The sequence below is a fragment of the Pelecanus crispus genome, chromosome 1 (assembly GCF_030463565.1).
Source record: "Pelecanus crispus isolate bPelCri1 chromosome 1, bPelCri1.pri, whole genome shotgun sequence".
NCBI lineage: Eukaryota > Metazoa > Chordata > Aves > Pelecaniformes > Pelecanidae > Pelecanus > Pelecanus crispus.
This window is the reverse complement of record NC_134643.1, coordinates 60,252,186-60,268,600: the sequence shown is the minus strand read 5'-3', so window position 1 is coordinate 60,268,600 and position 16,415 is coordinate 60,252,186. Positions and strand designations below refer to the sequence as shown.

Sequence of the window (16,415 nt, the reverse complement as noted above, 5' to 3'; positions counted from 1 at the left end):
ACACAGAGGGGTGAGGCAGGCAGAGCAAAGGGTCAGTGCTCCCAGTGGACTGACATTTATTCCAGGTTACTAATAACCAGTAGCTAGGCACAACACATATGCAAACCCTCCTTCCTCCACTACATTGCCCTACATAAAAATATCTAGAGACGATTCCAGTCCCACTCAGACTGACAGAGGCAGCTGCCATAGCAGAGCTTTTAATCCTAAAGCAGAGCCTGTTGTCACTGGCAGGAAATCTTATTGTGTTGGGCAGGCAATCCTAGACCTTAAATAGGTCGCCCTCCCTGCAAAGCCAGACAGACTAGACTGGAGTCAGATGAAGCAAGTTGCTTAAGCCAGGGACCACCTGGCTGTAACTTCATCTAGGTGACAGCATATGCTTTTGAGACCCTCTCTGAAAGGCTGAAACCCCAAGCAAGCTCCCAGAGGTAAAGTGAGGATTTGTAAACAGCAAGAAATCAGAGATGCTCTGGTCTAGGAAGGAATTCATTCCTTCACTTTTCAGAGACTGAAATTTTGTGGCCTTTGCCCTGACCAAAGGCACAGCAGATCACGCTGGTTCAGGATTGATTTTTGAAGGAGCTGGCAGCTCCTCTTCTGTCTCCATTGCACGCAGGGGGTGCTTTGAACCAGACCCTACTAGTAGTTCCTAATACAGAGCACCTCATTTTTCTTTCTCATGTTTTTCCTCACACTATCTCTGTGAGATAAGGTGCATTACTTTCTCCATAGCAGAAAAGAGCAGCCATGTCGACTACATGCATTTCTCCTAGCCACGCCAGCTGCTTGCCTCTGTAAGCATCCCGCTGCTGTGCCAAGGTGTGACTGTTCTCGACAGTTTCAGTTTTCTCAACAGAAAGACAGCACACTGCTCATTCACTTTGCTTTCTTCATGTCTCCACAGCTTGAGTGCATATGTCAGAAGACCCTACTGCTGAGGCCCTGAGCTGGAGGATGGGGATGGAGGAAGAGGAGGGAATGAGAACCTCAGTGCTTGCTTACTGTGGTCTATAACTGCCCCTCTGACTAGGTCCAGACAGAGAAACTGCACAATTCCCAGAGTCAGCTAGTCCACTGTGAACTTGGGTGTCAGGTCAAAGCTTTGCACTCAGAAACTCTTTTCAAGCTCCAACCATTTCTGACTAACCCTTGGGCAGCCTTAGGCACAATGTGGCCCTCAGCTTCTCCCCTCACTTCAGTAAAATCAGGTTACTTGTACCTCACTGTGGTACCGGGATGGGGAGAGGGCAACGGGCAGAGGTAGGTGCCTTGCTGCTCTGTCTGTCTCAAGCTCCCCCATGGGACACCCATTTATGTTTGTGTACACAGTGCAGTATGACCACAGAGACACCCCAGCAAAACTGCAAAATGGTACGGAGACCGAAGCTAGGGTCTTGAGAGCATACACTGCCGTTGCAACCTTCCTCTTGGGCTAAACAGCCCTGCTTTCCATTGCCTGGAGGGAGCAACACACTGTGCTGCTGCTGGGACCTGAGGCTGCTTGCATGTGCTACCTGCCCGTAAATAAGCAAAGGGCCTTCCCTCACCATGTACCCCTCCCTGCACAGCAGTGGCCATGGCCTTTAGTCAGGGACCATTTCTCTCAGCTCCAGCTGAATCTAGGCTGCTCTTTTGTGAAGTCCAGTAACCAGGTCATGACCCGGTGGTGACATCTGAGTGCCCTGAGTCCCCCAGCTCAGACAGATGCCACGTGCTGCTCAAGTCATGGACTGGCACTGCAGGTTGCAGTGCAGCTGGATATGTACGCAAAACACCTTTCCACTTTTGCCATCTCTACCACTTCTCACTGGAGTGCCTGTAAAGCCAGGAGCAAACACACGACACTGGTGCAGGAATTTTTATTTTCTGAGAAACACATACTTTACTTCCCAGTGCAACAGAAATTCAGATGCATAGCGGCGGCTGCCAGAAACCTACAGATCACAGGGAGTACTGCTCTTTATAGCTTTGCTAACATGAGTTTAGCAACTAATGCAAGTTTCCAAGCTGGCAGACCCTGGAGACTGACTGGCTGCGTTCACCCCCACAAAGCAAGGTAATACTGTGCTGGAAGCTGTCCACAGGAACCTGCTAACAGTCTCACCTGTGGGAGGAATGGGACACTGTCCTCTGCTTCCCATCCTGACTTCCCTTTCATACCATTTGAGTCACCCCTTCACCCTCTCATTCACCACATTCCTCAACATTCCCCTTGTTCCTCCACATCCTTTCACCTCTGGCAATGCCATTCCCCTCTCGGATGAGACTGGGTTTTGGGAAGGGGAAAGAAAAAGTGGATAGGGATAGGCAGAAGCTCACAGATAACCCCTTACATTATTTTTCCTAAGCAAGCAGATTATTTCTCTTGTATACATGAAGGCAGGAAACAACGGTTTATCACGGATATCACTCTGAGTGCCTCTACGCTGCCTGGAGTGACTCTTGGCCTCTCATCAAAGCTTTCCCACACATCTTGGACGGCCAATTGTGAGATGTCCAAAACAGTGCTGGGGAAGCTACTCTAAGATGCATGGCCAGGCCTCCATGGTGGTGTCCCTCTGAATGTATGTGCTAACCCTGGAAACCGAACTCCTTGTACTTGCTGGCCATATCATTTCGGAACAGCTCCAGGGCCTTCTTCATCGCAGCCTGGGAAGGAGCCCCAAAGTCTGCAGGGTGTTTTTCAGCAATGACCTTGATAATGACTTCAGAAATGAACTGTGAGGAAAGAAAGAGAGAGAGGAAAACAGAAGGGACAGTCAAGGTTTATTTTCAGAAAAGCCAGAGTAATAAATAGGTTGCAGAGCCTGGAAATATCTCCGAGCTAATTCAGTAGCCCTTCCCGCAGTCTCTGGAGAGGCAGTGAGGTCTAGCTTGCAAGGAGCCTGGGCTGGGCAGAAGAACTGGGCTCTATTCCTAGCTCTGACGCTGATCTGCTTCATGACCTTGAGTAGACCATGGCCCTTCCCACTCTTTGTCTGCCTCATCCATTAAGGCTGAAAATTCACGTCCTGTGTTTGTACAACACTTAGTTTTGTGGGTCTTGGTCTCCAATGGATCCTCCAGGGCTTACTCTAAAATTGTACATCCCTCATGTCCAGCCACTGAAGTTCTTATGTAATGTAGTTTCCCAGGCACGCAGAGGCTGCACGGGCTGGTTTATTATTGTCAAGGGTTGCTCAGACTGCATGTGGTGTTTGGAATAGGAAATCTAAACTTGGATATTCACATACCATTCGCATACCATGAGCCCTTTCTGGGCCTCCTCCTACACAGAGACCTCGACTTGAGGGAGAGCTCACTGAAGTCCAACTAGCCATCAGTAAATAAAAATGCAACTCTCACATAGCTGTTTTGCGCACATTCACAACACATCAGACACCAAGATTCCCTGGCCTTTTCCATACCTCCAGATATTTGACAGGGATTTTGTGCTTGGTCGCGTGGCTTTGAGCCAGGGGCTTCAACTCTGACTCATGATGACCCTTTTGCTTCAGGATTTTGCCCAGTTGGGTAAGGACGGTAACTCCATGTTTCTTCAGGTCTTCAGAGCTCTTCATCTGCTCAGGGGTCTTCAGGCCTTTGAACCTTTCAAAGCGATCCAAGGTCTCAGGGTGGTCCTTAAAGAGTCTGTGGGCAAAAGTAGAGGGACTTGTGAGACTTGAGAGAGCTGTCATCCAGACCAGAGTTGAGGTCCAGCTGCTCCAGGTATCTCAGAGTATATGGACATGCAAAGGTGTGATAACCCGCTTCCCTTCCCAAAGAAAGCTCTTAGTTAGTCCCTGCTAATAGAGGCTACTTTAACCTGGAAACTCTGATGCTTTAGATTCTTTCCAAATTACCACCATTCACAGTCACTCCTTTTAGCATGCATGTAAGCCAGGGAAGCATCTGACCCTACTCTGAATCTGCTTTAAGTGTTTTTCATCCTTCTTCTGGTAGGTTGTTCCACAACCTGATGACATTCTCTGTGCAGAAGTTTCCTTTCTATTTATTTTGTAGAGGTTGCTTTTTATCATTAACAACTGATAAAAAGCCGCTTGTCTTTGGAGAGCAGAAGCTCCTGACATACCTCCCCTTGAGTATTGTATCTACTTTAATCCCATCCTCTTACATATGTCCTAACATGATTGCTGCTGCCTTTTTCCATTCCCTCTGGCTGTGACAGAGATATGGCCCTAAACATGTCCAACTAGAGCAACAGAGCAAGTGTCCCTATTTTTTGTATATAGCTCTGCTAACTCTTTGGCACCAGTCCCCTGGGTTATGTCAACTGTATTAAGATAGAGACAAGAGCCAAGGCTGGTCGTAGTACTGAGAGGTGAGTTTTTGCTCATTCATCTGAAGGAAAAATAAAACCAGAAAAAACCACCTGTCTTCATTGACTTACTATTGCTGAGAAGCCAACCTGTAGAACCCTGGCTCTCACCAGAACCCTTTTCCCAGCCCATCTCTGCATTGACCAGGAAAGGAGAGTTCTAGAGGCTTCTCATACACAAAAAAAAGGGAGCAGCCCCCAGCCTCAGGTCCCTCACATCTGGGGCTCAGGTGTTCTTGGACATCAGCTGGATGGGAGAGCTTACTGTGCCCCCACCCTATGATTGCAGACACGGAGGAATTTGGTTTCTGCCCTTTTTTTCCCACCCTCCAGCTCAGCCCAGTTGCCAGCAGTGTGGTTCCTCCATCAGGAACCGTGGCACCTCAGAGAGTCATTGAGAGCAAGTGGATAACAAGAGTGCAGGGCTTTCAGGCATGCTGGTGCCATTCCATGCAGTGCTATACATAGGCACTCTGATCCCAAAATGGAAGTGAAAACAAGAAGGTGGAAGGGTGGCTAGAAGACAGGGTAGTGTTGTCCCCCCTGCTTCATCCCTGCTGCATTTCCTAGGAGACAGGATGCAGACACCACTGGCAACCAAGCTAGTAGAAAATTTCACTCTTTTCCCTGCCAGAGTCCTAGAGTCGAGGTGAAAAGGGGATACTGCCTGTCCTGATTATTAGGAGCAGTCTAATAGTTAAGTGTTGAGAGACATCAGCTCCCTTGCACAAGTTTATTTTCAGGTTTTACACCCGCATAATCCAACTAGCTGAAGCACCAGCAAAAGCAATGTCTGTCTTTACAGGCAGGGCCCTACAGCTCACATCCGTGAAGCAGCTCACCCAGGTTACCTGCAGCAGTGTCTGGCACTCCAGCCCAGGACCTCAGCCATGAAACCAGCCTCCCTCTCATGGTACAGCGGTTGCATGCTTGCCCTGCCCTCGGGAGGGTGCTGGTGCTGGGACTACTGGGGCTTGTGTCTCATCTAGAAGTGGACATTCCTCCTAAGTATGATGCCATGAGGGCCAGGCTCTCCGATGTAAGTATGGCTTAAACTACACTAACAAATATCTCAAGCACATGGAAAACACAAGCTGTTCTGCAGCAAAAACATTCTGTAACTGAAAGACCAGTCTTTGCTGGCATTCCATTTCAAAGGTCTCCAAAGGATTTCTATACTTTACCAGGTGCTGAGCACACCGCCATCAGCCTTTCCTTTTTTTCCTGTATCTTTCCATGACACAGGTTGTGTCCCACCCAGAGAGATGAAAAAACCTTGCACCTTAAAGTGAGATGGAGTTATTTCTAAAAATCTCCATCCATCGTGTCTGGCTATGGCTGAATCATGTCTGCCAAAGATGATATACTCCTGAGACTCTTGAAAATTCTTCTGCGTATTTTTTTTTGTTTCCTTTGGAAAACTTCCAGTTGAACCAGTGTTTTCTAAACATATTCCCAGGATATGACATCTACCTAAGAAGTCTTTAACAATGCACACTTGGACACATTTCTAAATTAAGAGAGATCTGCCGGGCTTCCGCTGCCTCTCTCCTCCCTCAGAAACCCCTTGAAGGAACAAGAAATGACCTGGGTTGGCTGGGGAGCACAAAGTCACAGGGAACTGGGATGTCATCTATTTATTTAATGCCCTAAAATACGTGTAAGAAAAATGCTGTTACCTTTTCCATTGGAAACTGCTTTTACTGTCTTGTGGCAGTTCCAGAGCCAAAGTAGCCACCTTACAGAGATAAACTGGTGGGGAGGGCTCAGGTTCCTGCCCCCCCACCAGCATGCCTGCTCTGGACTGCATCAGCAGAGAACCATCACATTGCCACCTGGCTGCCCCCATCTCTCCCTCCACTTCAAATGGCAGCTGAACTGGGATGTGATAAAGAGGGTAAATAAAACAGCCCACTGCTTTCACTCATCTTTGAAAAAGCTTTGAATGGACAGTGGATTTTCCCGATGGTTTGGGGTCCTTCCTTTAGCCCATTTAAGCTAGGAAATCCCCCAAGCAAGTGCCACATCCCCATTGCTCTCCACAGCATCCGTACCCTTCCAGCACATTGTACTGAGCACAGGCTGGAGAGTCTCCTCAAGGAGACTCTTCAAGGACAGGCTAGGATCCAATGCCCACCCAATGTCGTTTTCCACTCTGCAGCCCTGAGGTCCCTTCCAGGTTGCATTTCTGTGACTTGCTGCTGGTGCCTGGGGTGTTCCCCTTTTGGGGGGCCAGGACCACAAGGGCAGCATGGGGGCAGGGGTCCTCTCAGATGGAGACCTCGCAAGCATTGCCACTCTGATCCCAGAATCATGGAGGAGGGAAGCAGGGGGAAGGATGTAGCTCGTTTCACACCCAAACCTCAAATTCATCATCAGGAAGCGGACAAGTGTTACCACCCAAAAAGCAAAATGGGAAGGGCTCTGCCAGGTAAGACTAAGGTGGGGAGAGGGAAACACTCAGGGAATTCACAGTTAATTTTACTGAAATCAGAGATTCTGAGAAAATTGTCACAGAGGTGATTTTCCTCTCCTCTCTTTCTCTGCCTCCCCGCATCCTTGCTGCAAAGCATCTGAAGGCCCGGGACACAGAATTCACTCCAGCATTTCTCGCTGCAGTGCTTTGGCAACAGGTCGGGCAGAGGGAGTGACAAAAGTCCCACCATCTTTTGAAAGCAGCAGTGGCCCACCTCTGCACCCATAGACAGATGGAGAGGCAGAAGCACGGCCACTTTACACAGTGAGTAATTTTTAACACAGAAACCACAGCAATGGAAAAACCACCACCCCACAACAAAGAAAACAGCCTGTTGAAATAAACACTGCCAAACACGAGCCCCCATACTAAATATACACCTTCCTTGGTCTCTCATCAAAAGCTCTCAGGTTTACTCTTAGGACTGAAGCATCTTGCCTACCTCATTAAAACTTCATGCCCATGGCCAGGTAGGTCAGACTCCACCTTTCCCCAGATGGTCAGGACCTGCTGCCATTCCTGATCACTCAGCCCCATGGTTCACTGATGACAGGTCCCAAGTGCTCCCTGCAGCTGTTTGCCTTTCCCCAAAGGGTAGCTGGAGAGCTCACCCACGGGATTTATAACCCCTGCTCACCGACCTACACCTGTCAATCATCTTGCTCTCATTCAGGCTTGTCTAACCTAATCAGCCTCCCTATTTTTTGCTAGCAAGCTATTTTGGGTCAGGTGCTGTTGTGGGTGCCACTGATGGCATCATTTCTGCTTTTCGTATTGGAATGGCACATGTCCCACTCTAGACAGAAAGGGCACTGCCGAAACACAGTGCCAGGAGCCTGTCCTGGGTTCCCAAGGACCTAGTGACAGTGTCAAGCTGTACAGCAGAAGATTCCTGAAGAGCACTGTCATCTGCAAGGCTACCCTGCCTCCCTCTCCCCTGGCCCGCTAAGGGCAGGCGGGAGAAGAGACTGGGATGGCTGGTAGCATCAGCTCCATTGCTCCAAAGGCCTTTCCTTTCCCATGCTGAGCTCACTCTTACTTACACTCACTCACTTACCCTGGGGTAATGCACTCCATTTACTAATAGAGAAGAGCACAGTGTTAGATGAGACATGTCCTCAAGAGCGAACCATATCCAAAGCGGCCCAGGCATCTCCCCCACCTCTGCAGGAGGGAGGAAGGGGATAAAAGCTGTATAGGAGCCAGTTACCCCGCACCTGCACACCAGGGTGGGTCCTTCTGCCTGCCTCTCTGGGGAACGCTCAGGATTAGCCGCTGGCTGAGCCTGGATATCAGAGCCAGCAGATGTACAGCTGAGCCAAGAGGGTAATTTGCAGCAGGCCAGAGACAGAAGGATACAGCAGGGTTTCACTCATGCACTCAAACAGGGGTTAAGGTCACTGGCTAATTCTGTCAAGCCAAGTGTCAATGTTGGTAGGAAAAGCCACCAGGCTGACAAACAGCATGGATATGCTTTGGGACACCTCCCAGCCTTTCTCCTCCAGCCCCGTCAGGACTGATAACGGCCTGGCACACCAACGGGGTGATTAATCCCGTCCAGGGGGTGACTGCAGTCAGAGCACAGCCTGATAACAAAGCCCAGCCAGCGCTGCTGCCCAGAAGCATGCACCTACCTCTGCACCTTTCCAAAGGGGCACACACTGCAGGCATTGCAGGTGAGAAATATCAACCCAGGACTGAAGACATCTGCATGCAACCCCATGGTCCCTACCACAGTGCTGCGGGACCTGAAGTGCATTGCTGCCCCTACACCCATCCACTCTCTGCAATGCGGGAACAGTCTCCCCGCTCCAGCCTTGCAAGGGGACAGAAGTACCCACATACAAGGGTAATCAGGCAGTGAGGAGGAGGGCTGAGGCACAGAGTCTCACAGCCCTCAGAAACACACAGGTTTAAGGGGAATAGTTTGGGTAAGAAGGGTGGCAAAAGCCAAAGGGAGGTGTCTGGCGCTGTCCAAGCCTAGAGGTAAGGGAATTTTGGCCGTTACATGTTGCAAGCCTCTATCAGCCTGTGACCCTGCAATCCTCCCCTTCTCTCTCCTCTGTGCACCAGTTCACATCCAAAAATCCACATCCTAAACACTTCAAGGCCATGATTTCATCCTGATTTACCTGCACAAACACCAGGCCGCTACGAATTAACCCAAACTAAGCTAAACTGATGGAAAAGAGCTTAGGGCGCCTTCAGCTCATTCCTCGTGTTTTTCTCCACAGCGCAGGGCTGAGACAGGAGAGGTCACATCCCTGCAGCCTCACTCCCCAAGTACTTACAGCAGTAAACAAGCATTTGCACCATCCCAGGCTCGGCCTTGGGTAGGATCCTGAATACTGACCTTACTGTTTTACACGCATTTCAGACATGACAGAAATGTGCTCCTGGTACACAAGAGGCTGCTGCTTCTGCACCGAGCTCTGTCATATTCCCCAGGCTGAAACTACTCATTTGCCATAATAACTTCATTTGAAGTTGGTCAACTCTCCGCTCTCTGTAACTCTTCCCAGGGCTATGAAGCCGACAGTCTTGGTATGGACATTAATGTTAAATAGTCAGAAGGCTTGAAAAGAGCATGGGATTCCATATTGCTTCTTTTTGTGAGTGAAGTACTAATGAAATGAAATCATAATCTCTTCTCCCTAGAGCTTAAATAAACAGCCTACCGAAATACTAAAAGCTTTATAGCGCACCAGACGGCACCTCAACCCTACAGCCACAAAAAGGACATAACATTTTAGTATCTGCAGGCATCTCCTCTCCCCCTTGGGGCAAAATCTATCACTTGCATAATCATCTCCATAAACACAGACTACAGAGAGCCAACATATCGGCCACCCCCTTCAAAAAGCGACGGCTGATTGAATAACCCATTTCAAACAGCGCTGGCCACACCATAGCTGTGGCTGGGCGCCTGCATCCGCACATAAGGTGCTCTCGCTAAACGAGCATAGAACGTATCGTTAATATATATTAGAGCGTGGTGCTAATAACGCCAAGTTCACAGGTTCAATCCCTGCTTACTGCAGGGGGCTTGGGCTCGATGATCTCTCAAGGTCCCTTCCAACCCAAAGCATTCTATGATTCTATGATTGATTCTATGATTCTATGATTCTATTTAAGAATATTAATAGTAATATATTGATATTTCTGGCAGCATTTTGGGGTGCATCGCGGGTGCTGTGGCAAAGCCCCCCGGGTGGACCGCGACCAGCCGGCGCAGGTACCCGCCCGGGGGCTCACCCTGCCCGGGCAGGAGGTGCCGGAGCAGCCCGGCTCCGTCGGCCAGGGCTTGCTACCATCTAGTGGCCACGGGCGACAGAGCCACGGGGACCGCAGGCCACGTCCAAGCCCCCACCCGGGATCTGCAGGCTCGGGGAGGTGGCCAACAAGTAGCCCTCAAATTTCAGAGGCAGGGGAGTGACCCCAGGACGTCCAGAGCCGGCAGCACCGCGGGGCTCTTGCTGCGGTTGGGTGACAGAACTTTTGCAAGGGGCTCGTTTTCAGCACAGGGCGTTGGCAGGGTCTCGTCTCTTTGGCAAGGGCCCATGTCGGGGCGGCAGGGCCCTGGCGTGGCCAGGTGGCTTTGCCCCCAGCCTTGCAGCCGGTCGCTGGCACGGGGAGGATGCTTCTTCCCCCCAGCCCTGACCACTGGAGAGGGACAGGGTGGTGGGGTTGGGGCAGAGGAAGACCCCATGGGACAGCAGCAGAGCCACAGCCAAGCCTCAGGCTGCTGCTGAGGAGGAAGGCTGTCCTAGGGCCCTAGGGGCTGTGTGATGCCAGCTTCTACTCAAAAATGTCACCAAAAGGAGCACAGGAAAGGTTTCCTCCCTCATCTAAAGGGCACAGCAGGCGGGGGAAGAGTTGTTTCTGCTGAAACAGTGGATGCAATCTCACCTCTGCACGGCTCCTCCCTCAATGGATGGCAAACCTTTCTACAGGCATTAATGAATTTAGACCATGCCACAATCCTGTGAATGGAAAAGCCGCTTCTTTTCCCCATTTATGAAGGAAAAAAGAAGTTCTAAGACTTGCTGAAGCCCACAGACAGCACCAGCGAAAGAGCAAGGTCTGGCTCTTGAGTATGGTTTTAGAAATACCAGCTGTTTGGTGGCTATTAATATGGGCAGAGCTGGGAGGCAGAGTAGGAATCACACACCAGCCACAGGGAGGGACCAGCTCCAAGTCTGTTTGGCCACATTCAATTTTTTTCCTAGAGTATCACTGTTGTGAAGAGAGAAATTCAGCCCTGGCCTGTCAAATGAACACCAGAGCACCCAGCAGTCCCCCACATTGCCTTGGCAATTAATATAACAAAATGCCAGTGATTTCTAGTCCCGTCTTCTCTGCAGCCAGACCTGTTGCAAGTAGGGAAATGTGTACCCAAGAGAGAGAGACACTACCAGAAATCATAAACATTATTTTCATTTGAAGTAAGTTTGTGAAATAAACTTTGCAGCAAGGAGGCAAGAGGGATGCTCCCAAAACCAGTCCATTTTCCTCAAGAAACAACCCAAACCATCTTGTGTGCTTACACAGCAAACAGATTTTTTGACCGAATATTTTTCTTTTCAATGAGCCTTTTCCCCCACAATACAATTTAAAAAATAAAACCTGAGAGCAGCTGAGGGTCCTGCGGCTGGGAGTGGCAGCACCCCCAGCTCTGCCGTGACCCTGGGTTGTATAAAGCGTGGCGTGACATAAGTGTGGTACACGCTGCTCTAGCAGGGGTGCGGTCGGGGGGAGGCTGGCGCTCCGAAAAAGCCAGGAATATTGTATGACTCCAACTTACATAATTACCTGTTGCATAATGCCAGGGAAAAGGCCCCCTGCAACGCAGCTGTGGTTTCTATGGCATTTTGCTGATCCACGGCTGCTTCTAAGAGATTCATTTGCACTTTTTTTTAGGCGTCTGCAGCTCAGTCCATGCAGACAGACAGGTGAGGCCTCATGCTCCCAGCAGCATTAGCCAGAGGGGTAAGGACAATAGCAATGGGATCTTATAGCCATAGCAAGGCACGAGCATTGGGTTTTCTGCAGCTGTGCCATTGACTTCAGTATTCAGAGGATCAGAAGACTGTGAGGTAAGAGCACCATATGAAGCCGCATGCATTGCAAAGCCTCCACCGCTTGTAGGAATCAAGGTGCAGTCTAACTGGTGGTGGCGGTGGCCAAATCCCTTCCAGATTCACTCCTCTCTTCCCCTTGCTTTTAAACACTATTCTTAGCAGTGCCTCCTCCTGCACACTGATGGATTTCAGCAGCTGAGAGGTGACCCGAGCTGTTTGCTCGAAAGAAAGAGGAAGGATTAGGAGGAGGGGATTTCAGCATCAGGACAAGATTTGGGCTGTGGGTTTGCAGAGCTGTGCTATGTACTTACCAGTATCTCAGCATGAATTCTTTCAGGGATTGGGCCCTGTACCATAAAGTCAGAGGTAGCTTTACCTTTGCTTCAGTGCTCACAGGATCCCGCCTTTGATGACTATCAGATAGGCAACTGTATGACTCAGTCGTTTTCTTTATCCAGAAGGCGCACAGGATAACACAGGCATGACCCACAGCTCCAGTGCAATCATCTAGGTGTTGCGTGGTGTACGTGACATTGCTGAGCACCTGGACAAAATATTTACCTAGGCTAAGCAAGACACTTATTGCAGGCCAGTACTTGGATTTCAGTGGGAGAACAAGAGGAAAGCATCAGGGCAGTCCAGGACCAGAATATTTAGGCTCCAATATAGAAGCTGAGGCTGCCTCTGAAGCTGCATGAGCTCTCTCTGGAGACGCAAACTTCCTCTGAAAGGCTGGGAAATGAGAGCACAAAAGGACTGAGGATTTCTGTAAGAAATTGTGAGTACAGTTAAAGGAAGGAGGAGTATGATTAGAAAACAACAGTCAGGTTTTAAAGCCTTGCCTGTCCCAGGAGCGAAGGGAGGAAATTATTTTTTGGAGGTAAAACCACGGATTATACCAGTGAGACCCTGAAGATCTCTAGGGGTCAATGGGATGACATGAAGGAACTGTGGCATACAGCAGTCCCTTCAGGTGGATTAAACTTCATAACACCATAATGGCACACAGGGATTTCTGTACTACTTACTGAAATAATAAAGCAAGAGGGGAATTCCTCCCTCATCCCTCACCACCAGCAAAATACCGTACCTAGAGCCTGCCAAGGGACAACTGGAAAAGGCGAGGGACACAAAAACACACATTGGGGGGGGGGGGAGGGGGCGGGCAGGGAAATCAGGCAATCAGCATGCATGCAGTATTGTGTGTCTGCCTGACACCCTGAACTCTGTAGCTCAGAGCTACCCACAGGAAGCTGTAACAGAGATGCATGCAGCGTGGCCAAGGCTGGGATTTCATGATCAGGTTAGACTGAAATCCAGGCAGTTGGAGGGGGTGGCTGTTCCCACACCATGCCTTAAGCCAGACAGGGTCCTCATCCCCCTCCTCACGGAGCCTTGGGAATATGGGTGTCGGGCACCTTGCAAAGTGCCTTGCCCTGCAAGAGTGCAAGGTGCGCTTTGGGCATGGCTAAGTGCTGCTGGAGAGGGGTTCCTGCACCTGCAAAGGCAGCAGCAATCGCAGCATGGTCAAGACCATAGCAGGAGCACCATCAGAGATGATAAAGCTGAGCCACCGTGCAAACAAGCACCCTTTCTGCAGCCCACCCTTCCTTGGGACACACATACACACGCACCCAGACTCTGCAGGAGCTGGCAGTGCATGGCTGCTGGTTAAACTCTCTCAACAATGCAAACTTCTTCACATCTGAGCAGCTCCCCAGGGAAGAGGAATTAACCAGGCCACAATGCACAGTGCACAGCTCAACTGCGGGCTCTCAGGCTCCCAAAAAGGGGTGGGAGAGCCCATCACTGCATGGTAGAATTGGGTGATACAGCTCCAAATTGCCTTGCCCAGCCGCAGTGGGCAGGCAAGTAGCCCTCAAAGTACCAACGCTTAATATGAGGCTGTGCGTGTTTTTAAGTTGGATTTGGAGGCAAAGCCAGCAGAGCCTCCCCCACCCCATGATGCTTGCGCAGCTCTTTATGAGGGCTTGATGTGAACGGGATGAAGGAACCGGTCTTGGTTTAATGCAACCACGTTTATCTTTTGGGGAGTTTATTTCAAAGCCAGATCAATTCTGTGGTCTTGTTTGTCACATAGCTGGACTGGCACATGCTGGCAGGGGGGAAGGAGGAAGCAGAGCTACTTATGTAGGCATTGCTTGTAAAAGAAACACCCATCAAGCCACCCTCCAAAACCCCAGGCAGCACTGTCTAGCCAGTGGCACAGCCCACGGAAATTAGGGTTTCCCTTTGCCTGAGTTTCGTGGGGTGAAAAGTGAGGAAACAGACACAATTTTTTATTCTCTTTGCCTGCAAAACAGCCTCTCATCCACAAAGCAGGGAGCTTCTGCGAGATAAGAGCCCATGTGGAAGCCAAGATCTACCCCTCATTTGTACTGATGTTTACACTTGCCTTTTAATGAGCTCCAGCAGGTTCTTGCTTCCAGCTGCAGTTGGCCCTTTTCAAAGTTCATGGTCTCGTTTCGCATTATCGTTCCAACACCAAGCACTCCCTTAGGGAGGAGAGGGACAACCAGGTCTTTTTCTCTTCTGAGAAGCAGCACCAATTTAAGCAGTCCCTAATCCAGTAGTGCTTTCTGTGCTCTGTCAGTCTTAGGGGGAATGCCTGCAGGGAAACTGATCCCTCTACAAAAAATTCTTGGCAAAAAATAAATGTTTTCTTCAAGCAGATCAGCACCGGGTGGGAGTGAGCACCCTAAACAGACTGCTGGTGGCATGGCTGCCTGAGCAGAGCATTTACCACTGAATTTGGGATGGGGTCTCTGTTCTGCATCTCTTCCCCGTTATTGTCATTCTTGCAATTTCATCTCATTTTCATTGCTGTGCTTGCAATCAGATCTTTTGACTTGTCCACTTTAGGGTCCTACTGGCAAGACAACAACAGTGCTGGGGCTTGATACTGGCTGCAAGATACTGGCCCAAAAAAACAAGTACTGGAAGATCTCACCTACATGGAGAATCCTGCTCCATGACAGCAACTTGAGGCTAAAGGACTTCCCAAGGTTATATTTGCATGCTTGTGTTTAACAGCCTTATGCAGAATTCTGCATGAGTTTGTAATCTCTTAATCCTCTTATACATGCTCCCCAAAACATATTTCAGACATGGCTGAAGCCTTAGTAGGTCAAAGTGTTAAAAACAACCTGCTGACTTGGTGACTCTGCAACAGATTAACCAATGCGCAAAGACAAAAATCTGCTAATCGCTTTCTAACCATTCACAAATGGCTTCAAGGCATGCCCATTCAAAAAAAAAACCACCAAAAAAACCCCAGTAAAAATGAAGCTCCATTACCCTCAGAGATCTCTGTACTGTGCAGGTCTCCCACCTCTGGTGTCTTTTTAATTGCGAGTTTCCCAGCCGCCATGTTTTTATCTTTTGATCTTCCTCCTTCTGCTAAGCGCTCCAGTGCTGGTGGCTCAGCTGGTTGATTGAGCTGGTCTGTGGCAGCATCTGCCTGGACATTTCTTATCTTAGCCTGTGGTCCTTTTATTTCCTTCCTCGTCAGCTGCAGAAGAGATCTCATCGCACGTGGTGGTTCTGTGCTCTAAGCGAATCCATGCTCCTTCTCTGGGTTTCAGCATTAATTTTCTGTCTATCTATGAGTTTACAGCAAGGGCCAAATTACACTGGATTTATAATCCTCCTGAGCAGAGGGCCAGTGTTCATCTGCTGCTTTTGCAGACCTGCAGCTCACAGAGCTGAGTGAGGTGCGCTGGTCCCTGAAGCAGGACAGACCTGGCCTCATCTGTTTATGGGGGCAGAGAGAGTCCAAATCATAAAAAATCAGGCAAGGGACAATACTGGGACCACAGATCAAACAGTCAGGAGAAGAAATGGGACTGCAGATAGACCAGAAAAAGCAGGTAGACCTTTTGCAGGGTAAAATGGGTATTTCAAAAGTCTCACCCATTGAGCATATCCTGGGACAAAAGGGAGTCTTTGGGGTCGGGGGAGAGTTCAGATGGAAATTCAGGCAGAAACATGGACAAGTGATTTTGGGTTGTTCGGGGGTTTTTTTTTTAAAAAAAAAGGACTGACCTGAGCAACATGAGAGGAGAGCAGGAAAGTGAAGTCCTGGCCAGTCTGACCTGAGAGGAGAGAGCATGGGAAGTCATTGATTCAATATCTGCTCCCTTTTCAGGACTATGGGTCCTGCTTTTGGGTGTTTCACTTTATGGACAGAGACATGCCCCTTGTCTGCTGAGTGATGAGCCCAATGCCAAGGCACTCCAGGTGCCGGCTCTACATATCAGCCTGCTCTGTTGGCCTAATTCACAGGGATATTTAATACAGGAGTTATTATAAACCATCACATCCAACTATCTCATTACAGCTTACAATAAAACCATCAGAGGTTCAAGGCTGCTAGCAGCACCAGCAGCTACCAGACACTACACAAAATATAGGGGAATGTCCACAAGAGGGAGAGTTGGTGCCAGTCTCAACCGTGATTTTGTGCAAACGGCGTTTTGCTGCCTGGCAATTGCAAGAGAGCTTCCCCTTGCTTCAC

At 49.4% G+C, this 16,415-nt stretch overlaps 1 protein-coding gene across 1 annotated transcript; it reads right to left on the bottom strand.

The window, feature by feature from the left end:
- Positions 1–2,574: 2,574 nt before the first annotated feature.
- On the bottom strand, positions 2,575–7,334 carry MB (myoglobin). Its single transcript, XM_009489009.2, has 3 exons — positions 7,240–7,334; positions 3,411–3,633; positions 2,575–2,721 (listed from the first exon to the last, which is right to left on the bottom strand). The coding sequence occupies exons 1-3, from the start codon at positions 7,332–7,334 to the stop codon at positions 2,575–2,577; spliced, it is 465 nt and encodes a 154-aa protein (XP_009487284.1).
- Positions 7,335–16,415: the final 9,081 nt, after the last annotated feature.